This window comes from Schistocerca serialis, chromosome 2 (genome assembly GCF_023864345.2).
Source record: "Schistocerca serialis cubense isolate TAMUIC-IGC-003099 chromosome 2, iqSchSeri2.2, whole genome shotgun sequence".
In the NCBI taxonomy this organism is placed as follows: domain Eukaryota; kingdom Metazoa; phylum Arthropoda; class Insecta; order Orthoptera; family Acrididae; genus Schistocerca; species Schistocerca serialis.
In genome coordinates this window covers 547,110,801-547,123,876 of record NC_064639.1, presented here as the reverse complement: position 1 = coordinate 547,123,876, position 13,076 = coordinate 547,110,801, and the positions used below count along the sequence as shown (strand labels likewise).

Sequence of the window (13,076 nt, the reverse complement as noted above, 5' to 3'; positions counted from 1 at the left end):
AAAAAACTGCTAAACAAGTAAGCTTTCAGCCAAAAGACCTTCTTCTTCTGGACTGGAAAACATACACACACACATTCACACAAACACACCTCACACATGTTACCACTGTCTCTGGCTGCCAGCAAGCAAAATCATTGGCTTCATTTGTTCTCCATTCAGTAGTCCCACAAAATATTCTATACAGATTTGCTCTGCCTGTTAATTATTTCATTTAGAATATATATACTGTACCATCAGATACTATTCATCTGATCTGTGACAGTTTTTCTTTATATAACGGCTGAAGGTGTAACTTTCTTAAAGTACCCTCACTGGGAACAGACTTTTTGGTACACTTCTCCAGATATAGGTTTTTAACGGAAGTGTTGAGCTTGGAAGAGGAATATCACATGCAATAAATTTCCACTTTATTGTAAAAAAAATCATTTCTACTTTTTGAACTCGAAAATGCCAGTTTCTCACTACACGGTTGTCACATTGTAGTTCACTATTCTTAGTATACGTTTCACACCCTTCGTGGTGCTAAATGCGATTTTATTACCATTTCACAAATATTGTCTTGCTTACTCATTTTATATTATTATTATTATTATTGTTATTATTATTATTATTATTAGAAAAAATTGGCTTGTTATTGATGACTATGTGATAATGGTGTCTTACATTATGACATTATATTTATTTCTTCAGCTATATGTTAAGTGTCAAAACATTTATGCAGAAAGTATTAAAGTACCTTTTCTGCTACTGTAGGATTGACAGTTGATATGTAAACAGTAAGCTTTACAATAGAAATAAATCATCAAAAAATTAAGCTTATTTCGAAATAGCTTTCCTCTCTTATTGTGGGGATGGTGACAAGGAGACTGGAGATGAGTTTTTAGGCTTAAAAATGCTAAACAGGGTGTCCAGTGAGACTAAATAGCCCCAGTACAGATGTATGCCTATTTCAAATGAAGAAACTAAAATGTAGGTCTAACCTCAAGGGCATGAGAAATTATTTAGAATGCTATGAAGCACACATTTATAGTATAATCAAGAAGAAAGATACTCAACTGGGACACGTTTCATGGTATAGGTTGGGCGAGAAATAAAGAAAATGTAATTGATGCATGAAATTGCTGATATTTGAACTGATATTTTATGAGGTAATTCAAATTTTTGGAATAACTCTTCTGTGCCAGGTCCAGTGGGATATACATCTCTTACTATTTTTTGAAAACCAAAATGTGAACATTTGAGTACATGTCTTCCATGAGAAACTTTTTCAAGCCAAACCATTCAGCAGTGGGTCACAAAGAAAGGGCAAACAAAATCTATCATGTAAGAGTTAAAGAAGTGAAAGAAGAAGAAATGATACAACAGGTGCTGGTGTCAAAAAAAGGTGCTACAAAATCACAATCAGGGATGTTTATATTCATTTCATGATAAATCATTTACAACCATTTAAACAGTGCAAAAAATTAAAGTGCAACACCTAAAGATCTAAGTCCAGTCATAAGGTACAAACATTAGTGTGAACAGAGGAATAATGCCATTTGATACTGGAGGTGTGAAAGCTGATGAGTCACATGCTAATAAGTCACATTTCATGTTTGTCTGTAACAGTGACAAGGTATGAATTTCTTGCAAAGCATGGGACCTCTTGGCAGTGAAGAGAAATTCCAGGCAGGGTGACATTCTAATATCAAAAATATTTATGTAACATAAGGCATCCTGCAGTACATATACACTGTGTGGTTAACATTGGACAGCCAATCAAAACCCAATCACTAAACCATAAAGGTAGCAAAGTAAAAATAAAAATTATGCATCCAATAACGTTGAACTGCATTCTTTAAGAAAACAGCACATGTGAGAAGGAGGTCAAGATAAGCAAGCACAAGACAGAAATATATTGTAAGAGGTGAACTTGAGAGAAAACATGTGCTGTAAATGCAAACAAAATTTAGTGGAAGAATTATGGATAAACAATCTTACAGGTCATTGATGTTATGTTCCATAGAAAATTCAGTATTTTGTTGATCTGTCTCATCTGTTTACAGCCATTAATGTTGTTGTTGGCAAATTGGTAGATAAAAAAGCAAAAAATTGGGCTAAACTAAGGGGTTCGTTGATATTTCACTTGAGATTTCATAAATTATTCCTTTCCGTAACTGAGGTTTCATTGGTGTTGCAGCAGAAGTAAATCTGTAGCACACACACACACACACACACACACACACACACACACACACACACACACACACACAAATGCCAAAACTGCTATTTACTAACATCTACTATTATCTCCCCCATTATACTAGATCTCATTTCTCTTTTTTCTATCGTTATTTTACAGGAGGGTGTATACGTGCATGGTCTATTTCTCGAAGGTTGTGGCTGGAACAAAAGAGCTGTAAAACTAGTCGAGTCTCGCCCAAAACAGTTGTTTGTCAATATGCCAGTAGTTCATGTGTTTGCAATTAACAGCACAGCACCTAAGGATCCTAAACTGTATATGGTAAGTAATTGATTATTAGCATGACTTTCCTGGTAATGAGTGTCATCATATACAATGGGAAAATTTTGTGTGTAATAAAGTGAGTGAAATTAATTATAAAAAGTTACACTGATGTTAGCTACCAATTTTAGTAATAAGTGGCACTGCATAGTCTCAGTTCTCAACTTTTGAGTCCTCATCATCCCTCAGTCACCAAGCTCAGCAATATTTTCTACCTTGTTTATGTTACTCACAGAGAAATTTTTCTTTTTTTCTTTCTGCCATCCGCAAATTGGTACTACTGCATGAAAAAAAAGAGTTTTGTGTAATTTGGGCTCCATAATAAAAGGAGCCACCAGTTCCTAAATGAAGACTCACATAAAAATCTCACTTACTTTTTATCTAAAACTATTACACAAAAGCAGCTGATTAAAATTAATTATTAAATTTATTGTAATAACTTTCAACGTACAATCTAAAACATTACTGCATACAATGTTTGTGAAGGAAATATGATGAAAAAAATTAACTTTTCTTTTAAAGATCCTTATTCTTTTAAAAAGTCTTTTTTATACCCCACAAACTGATGGCAATATTAGATATACTTTACAAAATACTTCCTTCACCTTCTTTTGCCAGATCATTTGTAACTTTCAGTTTATTGACCAAGAGTAGGGCACTGACAAAATCTTAATTTTTTTGTGCCACTGTGAAAGATTTGTCTTAAGGTGAGTACATACATCCTATACCCACAGTGTTAAATTTGCAATATTGATGACCCATTATCTCAGAACCTGTGACAGATAGAGATCTGAAATTTTTGGGATGTATAGTATCACTCATTTTCTGATTACTGAACCAGAATCAAAATGTACAGAGAAATAATTAGCTAGTTATGATTTTTTTTAAATGTTGGTCAATATTTTATTTTAAAAGTCCACTTTTTCTTCTGTAAGTAAAAAACCGTTATGAGTAAAGATGTTTTGGGAGGTTCAGTAGCTGCAGTATACTAAGTGATAACATAGTGTAAAATTAGAGATACAGGTCAAATAATTTTAAAAATGTCATTTCCGGCAAATCAAGTTCAAACATTTTATTTGATATCAACTTACACGTGGAGGCATGCCAGCTTCTAGAAACAGCCAGGCCCATAATAAGCATTATCTGGATCCTGTTCTTTACTATCCTGCAAACCTAGAAGCTTCCTTCTTTTCCTGCCTCTTGCTTCTTTAGTCATTTCCTCTCCTGCACGCTGGGCTTTCATGATCCTAAGTCGATCCATTCGCTGAAAGGCTTGCAGTGTGTTAGCACCTGGAGTGATACCAAGTTCCTCTAGTACCCCAGTTATTTCCTTTATACCATCATTAAATGTTATCACAGCATCACAAACACCCAAGCATAGAGTTTTCCTTCCTACAAAGACATTTTTTAGTATGTGGGTTCAAATTACATTACTGAAAGACTCATTCGGGTTTTGCGTTCGATCGTGGAGACATTTGGAAAGAAGGTCAGGATGAGCTAATTCCCTATATATTAGTTTAATAGCTTCCATCACTGCAGATGGTACGCTATTTTTGCGCCTAAATTGTTCCCCGCTACCCGCTGTCTGAGCTTTGCGGTACTTGCACCATGAATCAGCACCAGGTGGACAAAGACCATGTATAGGTGTATCATCAGTGGAAGATTTGTGGAAGAATGTAGCCCACACTGCTCGTTTCATCCCTTGTAGGTCATGTGTATTGTTTCTTATTGCCATTCCATAATAATGCTGGAGTTCATCAATGTTTTAGTCTGTAAGTCTTCCTTTACCATTTAGAGTCTTTCCATCTGATACCTTCTCTTTTCCTTTTGTCTGCTTCAATTTTCGGAGGCGTGTTCCCATCCATTTTTTAATGTGGCCCACACATTCAATCTTAACAATCTGCTTATTACCATAAGGTTGGCTTTCCACTACTGATTTGTAAGCTTTTGAATCACCACCCCCCAAGTACTCAGTGTAACACACACCTCTCTCTTGTTGTGAACATCTGAACATAGAAACAACTGCAGTAGCCTCCATACCCCCACTAGTTCCCTCATAATTCTTAGCACAATTTGTTTTATGGCTTCCAATTGTTTCATCAACTGATTTACACTGATGACAGTATTTAGTTAGCACTTCAATGTCTAAAACTTTACCAGTGTCAACACTAGTGACAGTTGCAACTGCATTTTTTGATGTGTGACCTCTCTCCTGCCATGTGCCATCAACTGCCACAAATAAGTCTATTGTGTTATTTAATTCTACTGCTTCTTTAGCAGCAGCTTTCATAGAAGCAACAGCAACAGATTTGACACATTCACCAATTACTTCTGTGTACTTACTTGATCTGGTTGGTGGGTGTGGCAAGTTCAGCATTGCACATAATACTTCAGCTGCAGCCAATCCTTTCCCAATGCACCTCATTCCATACAGGAATCTAACATTGCTCTCAAACAAGTCATTCTTGCACTTTTCAGAAGTCCAAAATGATGTCGAGAGCCTGCAAACTTAGCACTGAATATCAAGTTTGTTAGCCAGTCCAGTCCTTGCAGATGAGTCCTCAGAGATGCTAATTTGCCCACCACAAACCTTACACGACACAGCATCTTGCAAAACTTGTCCTAACACACTCAAATCTAAAAGAACATAAGCTAAACTATTTTTATCTTTGCCAATAAATAAATCCTCATGGTCTCCAAGTTTCCTCTTTGAAGCACTAGTAGGCGTGTCCTTATCACGTGTCTGTGAAAAATCTATTTCAGGATCAACACTGGATTCAGATTTTGTGATATGCTGATTTCCATGGAAATGTTGCTTCTTAAAACAACCCCTTCTTTTTGTCATGTTGAAAAGAGGTATAAGAGCATATAATAACACACCAAACCACTATGTTTTCAGTTCAAAACTTATGAAACACGACAACCACAAAGTAAATAAACAAAATGCATGTGCTATACTGCCATTTCTGTTTACACAGTGCATACAACCTCTTAACACAAACATTAACATGATTTCAAGGAATAAATACCTGAAAACCACAGCCTTCTAGATTGAATAGTTCAAGAGATAGAGATACTGAGGCAAGTCAGTGCAGAACAACCGGATAATTTTACGCACGCACTATTAACTTTGAAATGATAAAAACTACACTTCCAATTGGAATTTTTCGACAAATATTGAATCAAATTATTCAGGAGAGATCAAATATTAATAAGAGATAATAATCCGAAAATGTCACTTTTTGACCAATTCTGCCGTACTTACTCCCCTTAAAGAACTCAATCACTCAGGTCAGATCCAGTAAAATAAAACTACAGTAGTCTTCTTTTATTAAGAACTGGCTGATCAATGCCATTATTGACTATTTCTGTGAATTGATCAATTCCTACTTGAACTCTATTAGTTTTTCCTTCTGATGGTTCCCCATAATGCTCAAATGTATTGAACATTTTGATTTTTGAATCAGAAGACAAATTAGGACCAAAGATGCAAAGACGGCAGATTCAGGAGACAGGAACAATAGACAATTTTTCCATTTTTGGAAAGTCCCACAAGAGACATCACAATCAACAGTTTGATATTTATAAAGCTGCGAAACAATGCTGAAATCTATATATGGCACTTTGGCTGTGGAAGAGGCAGAGAACCACAATAGATATACACAATGACAGGAAAATACAAATATCATAAACTGTGATGATAATTCAAATTCATCATGGAACACAAACATTTTCAAATAACAAATGCCTTTCACGTTCCACCCTGATAGATAGCCTCTGGAGCATGGAAACTTCATGAGATACTGCTTTGCCAAGAAAAATCACAATAAACTCTAAAAATTATGTATAATGCTCTCGAGATTGCTATTCTCTTGAAGTATCCAGATCAAAATCAAGTGTTCAAGACACATTGACCTGACCCAAGTATTACTTGTCTTTTCCATACTTAATTGCAATGGAATTTATTTACATCATTTCCAGACCATTTTTAAATCTTTTTAAGATTATTATAGCCCATCTTCCTCTCAAAAACACTTAAGAGGATAATTTCATATGGATAATACCTGCCATGCCACATGGGTAGTAGCTATCAGAATATGAACTACTTCCCTGTGACTAAGCCCACAGCAGCAGCAAACCTTGGGGTCATTACTGTTAGATGATGTTTTCTCATCTTACTTGAGGCAATGGAATTTTGTGTCAGTGTTATCAGTGTTCGAATATCTACCTCAAAAACAAGTAACTCTGATTCAACACTACATGAATATGTCACCAATTCACCAATTGCTGTGATGAAAAAATGATTAAAAAGATTCGAAGAACAGCCAGTTAAATGACCAAAATATGAGCAAAGTCATCAGCACAGAATGAGGAATTGATTTTTATTTTATTTTATATTCTAATATACACTCCTGGACATTGAAATAAGAACACCGTGAAATCATTGTCCCAGGAAGGGGAAACTTTATTGACACATTCCTGGGGTCAGATACATCACATGATCACACTGACAGAACCACAGGCACATAGACACAGGCAACAGAGCATGCACAATGTCGGCACTAGTACAGTGTATATCCACCTTTCGCAGCAATGCAGGCTGCTATTCTCCCATGGAGACGATCGTAGAGATGCTGGATGTAGTCCTGTGGAACGGCTTGCCATGCCATTTCCACCTGGCGCCTCCATTGGACCAGTGTTCGTGCTGGACGTGCAGACCGCGTGAGACGACGCTTCATCCAGTCCCAAACATGCTCAATGGGGGACAGATCCGGAGATCTTGCTGGCCAGGGTAGTTGACTTACACCTTCTAGAGCACGTTGGGTGGCACAGGATACATGCGGACGTGCATTGTCCTGATGGAACAGCAAGTTCCCTTGCCGGTCTAGGAATGGTAGAACGATGGGTTCGATGACGGTTTGGATGTACCGTGCACTATTCAGTGTCCCCTCGACGATCACCAGTGGTGTACGGCCAGTGTAGGAGATCGCTCCCCACATCATGATGCCGGGTGTTGGCTCTGTGTGCCTCGGTCGTATGCAGTCCTGATTGTGGCGCTCACCTGCACGGCGCCAAACACGCATACGACCATCATTGGCACCAAGGCAGAAGCGACTCTCATCGCTGAAGACGACACGTCTCCATTCGTCCCTCCATTCACGCCTGTCGCGACACCACTGGAGGCGGGCTGCACGATGGCGGGCTGCACGATGTTGGGGCATGAGCGGAAGACGGCCTAACGGTGTGCGGGACCGTAGCCCAGCTTCATGGAGACAGTTGCGAATGGTCCTCGCCGATACCCCAGGAGCAACAGTGTCCCTAATTTGCTGGGAAGTGGCGGTGCGGTCCCCTACGGCACTGCGTAGGATCCTACGGTCTTGGCGTGCATCCGTGCGTCGCTGCGGTCCGGTCACAGGTCGACGGGCACGTGCACCTTCCGCCGACCACTGGCGACAACATCGATGTACTGTGGAGACCTCACGCCCCACGTGTAGAGCAATTCGGCGGTACGTCCACCCGGCCTCCCGCATGCCCACTATACGCCCTTGCTCAACGTCCGTCAACTGCACATACGGTTCACGTCCACGTTGTCGCGGCATGCTACCAGTGTTAAAGACTGCGATGGAGCTCCGTATGCCACGGCAAACTGGCTGACACTGACGGCGGCGGTGCACAAATGCTGCGCAGCTAGCGCCATTCGACGGCCAACACCGCGGTTCCTGGTGTGTCCGCTGTGCCGTGCGTGTGATCATTGCTTGTACAGCCCTCTCACAGTGTCCGGAGCAAGTATGGTGGGTCTGACACACCAGTGTCAATGTGTTCTTTTTTCCATTTCCAGGAGTGTATTTATGTCATGAATTTACAAATAAATTATTTACCAAATTGTTGGCTTTCATATTCGCTTTGCTCTCAGCTCTTCACTCTTTCTCAAGCTGCTGAGTGATTCCATGCATGAAACATAGTCATCTTTCTAACCACTGGGAAAGTGATGATATGGATCACAAAAGCAGAAGTAGAGCATGCCACATCATCAAATACAAAGGCACCAGGTCCTGACAAAATGCACAATGTAGTACTAAAGCACCCCAAGGTTAAACAGTCTCTTTCCTTTTTGACTGGTTTGTTCAACAGTATCTATCGAAACAGAATCTTACCACATGACTTGCTTAAAGCTGTGTTTGTACCACTTCCCAAAACACACAATGCAAAGTGTTGCAATCGTTGCGGAATAATCAGTTTAATGAGTAGCACCCTCAAATTATTCCTTAAAATACTGCATTTCAGAATATCTTGTAATTGTGATGAGAGCATTGGAGACTCTGGATCCAGGAGTTGTGATGGGACTCAGGGAGCATTCAGGTATTGACTCAAAAGCTTCGTGATGTTTATGTCAATGTTTATGCTTATTTCATTGATCATGGGAAAGCCATTGACACTATCCAGCATGACAAACTAATGTGCAAACTTTGGTGAACTGGGGCTAGATGGTTGTGACATCCAGTTGATTGGGAATGTCTATTGGAACCAAAGTGCTAGTGTGTGTACAGTGGTCAGCTATGGGAAGTACTGATTATGAAAGAAGTTTCCCAGGGCTGCATTCTCTCCCCATTACTTTTCAACATCTACTATGAAAAGATTTTCTGAGATGCTCTTGATGGAAACTATCAAGCAGTGGTGGCTAATGGAGTTAATATACACTGATAACACTGTTTTACTTGTAACCAGGATGACATATCTGCAAGAATTATAAACTCCATTGCCAAAGGGAGCAATACAGAGAGGATATGTTCACATGTCAAGAAGACAAAATGGATGGTTGTCAGCAGAAATTGAAATGAAATTCAATAACTGTTACACCCAGTAACAGTAGGATTTAAAGAATTTCATCATATAAATATTTGAGGTGTAAAATCAACAGTTACTGGGACTTCTCTCACTAAATTTGCTGCAGTATTGAACAGGCCAGAAGCACTTTTCAGGAACGGACAAAATTCTGAAAGTCATGACATGAGTATTACACTTCTCACTTGACTACTTTGGTGTGACATGTTCAGTATCCTACTCGCTTTGGAGTGGAGTCATGGACACTTACTGCAGTATTAGGTACAAAACTGGAGCCATTTGAAGTATTGGTGTTTTAAAGGATATCAAGAATACTATGTATAGATAACATCACAAATGTGGCAGCTCTACAGTGTATAAACAAATATTTAGAAATTCTCAGTACCATCAGGACAAGAAAACTCTAATACTTTGTCCATATAATGTGGAACAAGGAATGCAACTTGCTGCAAGTAATCTTCAAGGAAATATTGATAGCAGACATGGTCCAGGACATACATCTTGGCTAAAGAACCTAGGGCAGTGATTTGAACTGAGCACAGAATACCTGTTTGGAAAAGCCATGGATAAACAACAGATCGTGCTACTGATTGCCAATGTTCTTGGAGGATGAGGCAATTAAAGAAGCAGATGGAAAACTATTCTTCAGTAGTAATGATATTTAAAACATTAGTACTGCAATGTCACAAATGTGTTCAAGTTTTTGAACAGTATCATTTATTTCCATTTATGTATGTCTAAAAGTCTTCCAGCATGTTTTTGTAGTTGCTCCATTTTTAATACAAAGCTTCTAATTTTGGTATTCAGTTTCTCTACCCATGTTGGAATTTGTGCTTTTTCCCAACAGATCGTCACTTTCCCCACAACTGGTGCGACACTTCGATGCAGACAAAACTATCAATCTCATACTTCAGTTTCTCTAAGGCTTCTGATTCCTAGGCACACATTTCTGTCAAATGCATATTTCAGTGATGTTGAATGAGTTTTGAAAAGTCAGCATTGCATGTACCTACCAAGTGACTATCTAGATGTTATGAGTACTTGTAGGAAAAGAAATCCCCTTGTTGTAACTTTAATAGAGACCAACAATTTTGTTGAAGGTTCTAAAATGGAGAACCATAATGTGAAGCATAAGGCTGACATGACAGGAAACAACTAACTGGACACAAATATGAAAATAATGTTGAAAAAGGAAGTTCCATAAAGGCTGTACATAAAAGCAGACCATAATGATGATGCTTATGTCAATGTGGACCTGCAAAAGAGACAGCAGGGAAGACCTTGTAACTCAAACTTTTGTGGACTCTTTGAACCCCTCCTCAAGAGAATGCCATATCTAAACCTACACTTGAAGATCTGAAATCTATGTTGCACTTGATACCCAGTGATGCCAACCATGTTTATCATTCTCTTATCTGAGATGATCAAGTCATCAATGACATCAAAAGATTTAATAATGTAGTTGATTTTGAAGAAGATATACAATGATGTCAAAAAGGTTGCATAAGGCGTGAGCAGAATATTCGGTTGAACACATGTTTCATGTTACATCTCTCTGTATTGTATTTACTTTAGTATGAAAGAAATAAATACTGCTGTGAAATGTATTATGTTTATATATGTGTTTTTTACTATCGCCAACATCAGAATATTCACAATTTGCTGTTGCTGACCCACAATAATAGTTTGCTAATTTAGCAATAATCATCCAAGAGACATTTTTAATACAGTGTACATAACTGCCTACATTTTTACAAGTTTTGGAAATGATAGCTATTAAAGATTTTACAATGAAATGGTTTGCAAATGGATCAATACCTCAGTTTGAGATTTTGGATCCTGAATCATTATTGCCAATCACAGTCCAATTCATGCACCCATAAACCGTAATACAAAATGATTAACATTTGTTCGATTGTTGGGAGTTTGCTTCATTTGTTTCATGGGAGTAACACCCAACTAAATAAATCTTCTCCTGAACCGAAAATGAAGACATTGGTCCTCCTCCATCTACTATTCTACCTCAAAAGTGAAAGACTACTATGTGGTCTGAGGCAAGCTGTAAAAGGGAAAGGCTCAGCTAGCTTCACAGTCTCTGTGTCTTGGAGTCACTGATCCACAAAGTAATCAAACTAATGCAACTTGTGTCACAAGAATGCTTCAGTCAGAGAGACTGAGGTAAACAAACTATGTATATTGGGCAATGAATTAATAATGCAGAAGCGATATTTTGCAATGTTGGTGGTTTCATTTTTGTGGATTTCTAATTTTGAAGGCACATAGGCACCCCTGCCCCTTATCTTCACACAGCTCATTTTTACATGGAATGGAATAAAAGAACAACAAAAATCAAGAAAAATTACAAAAGAAATTAAAAAGTGTCGTATAAGAGCCCCCATAGCCTGTCAGCTGCTCTACACATCATATATATATTGAGGGGTTATTCTTCCTCTTTCATTATTTGTTCCACATAGGACTTTCTAGTATGTATTGTAGTGGTTAGGGGGAGAGATAATGTGAACCATTCAGAGCTGGCGTAGTTATACTAATAAATGTTTAGCCATACCAGAAATTGTAAGTCCAGAAATGCATGCAGTTATGGCTGCTCGCGGGTTAAGAAATATTGTGGCAGTTCTGGAACATTGATTGAAAATTAATTCCTTGGTATTTTTGTGTACAGCTTGATATTTACCTTGTCTCCCCAATAATGTACGATGATGCTGGCATGGCCGCATCGCCTAATCTCTCTCCGTATTGACTTCTTCTCCAAAAAGCTCCATTTTAAAATGCAAGCCCTCGTCATACCAGGATGTGAAGATTAAGACGTAGCTCGGTAGGAGAATGAAAACTTGCAGCTTCTGCATATTACAACTTTTAATTAATGCAATATTGGGAAGGTGCAAGCACATACATCTTGATCACACCCGCTCAGAAGACTGACAGGCACCAAGATAGGTGAAAAAAACAGTTGAGGTACATACAAGAATTGATAGTATAGCTATCAGTTTTCTGTCAGCTTACTCAGAAATAATCATACCTCCCTTTCATGTCTTTGCCGCCTGGGGATGGCGCGAATAAGAATCATCACAAATATTTATTTATATGTGTAGGCCATCTAGAGAACCTACACAGTATTATTACCTCCAGATTTGTTGAGCTTTATTAACACTGCTTCATGAATTGTCATCTGGAGCTATTTCAAACATTTTATTAATTTTTCCCTTCCTGTTCATGTTTTTCACTGGTATTTGTGCTTATGCCCTTGAAGTTACATGTTGCTTGAGTACTTTAGGTATTGTATTAATAACCTACTTTTTTTTTTTCAGTGTCCAGTTTACAAAAAGCCAAATCGAACAGATTTGACATTCATTACTCCATTGTGGCTCCCTAGTGACAAACCACCGGATCATTGGATACTACGAGGAGTTGCATTACTATGTGATATAGCGTAATTTTAACTATTGTGTCTTCCTCTCCAGACACGTATTTTGTGCAATTTTGATATAAATGTATTTTTGAGATAATGTACATATAACTAAAAATGCATGCAATGATTTTATAAATTTGAATTTGGAATTATTTACATACTTAAATTTCAGGTATTTATTGTTAGAAAATGAGAATGTGAAGGAGAAGGGGAAGGAGAAGAACAAGAAAAAGAAGAAAAATCATAATACACCAACCAAATTTGTTATAGGTGAATTGACAACACTTTCTTTTGCCACTCAAT

At 38.1% G+C, this 13,076-nt stretch overlaps 1 protein-coding gene across 1 annotated transcript in view; it reads left to right on the top strand.

The window, feature by feature from the left end:
* The window catches only part of LOC126456197 (dynein axonemal heavy chain 8-like), a 503,569-nt gene extending 490,771 nt beyond the window's left edge, over nt 1-12,798 (top strand). The window contains exons 40-41 of the mRNA XM_050091951.1: nt 2,342-2,503; nt 12,673-12,798. Coding sequence (XP_049947908.1) covers nt 2,342-2,503; nt 12,673-12,798 — 288 coding nt within the window. The remainder of the gene's footprint in view (nt 1-2,341; nt 2,504-12,672) is intronic.
* Nucleotides 12,799-13,076: the final 278 nt, after the last annotated feature.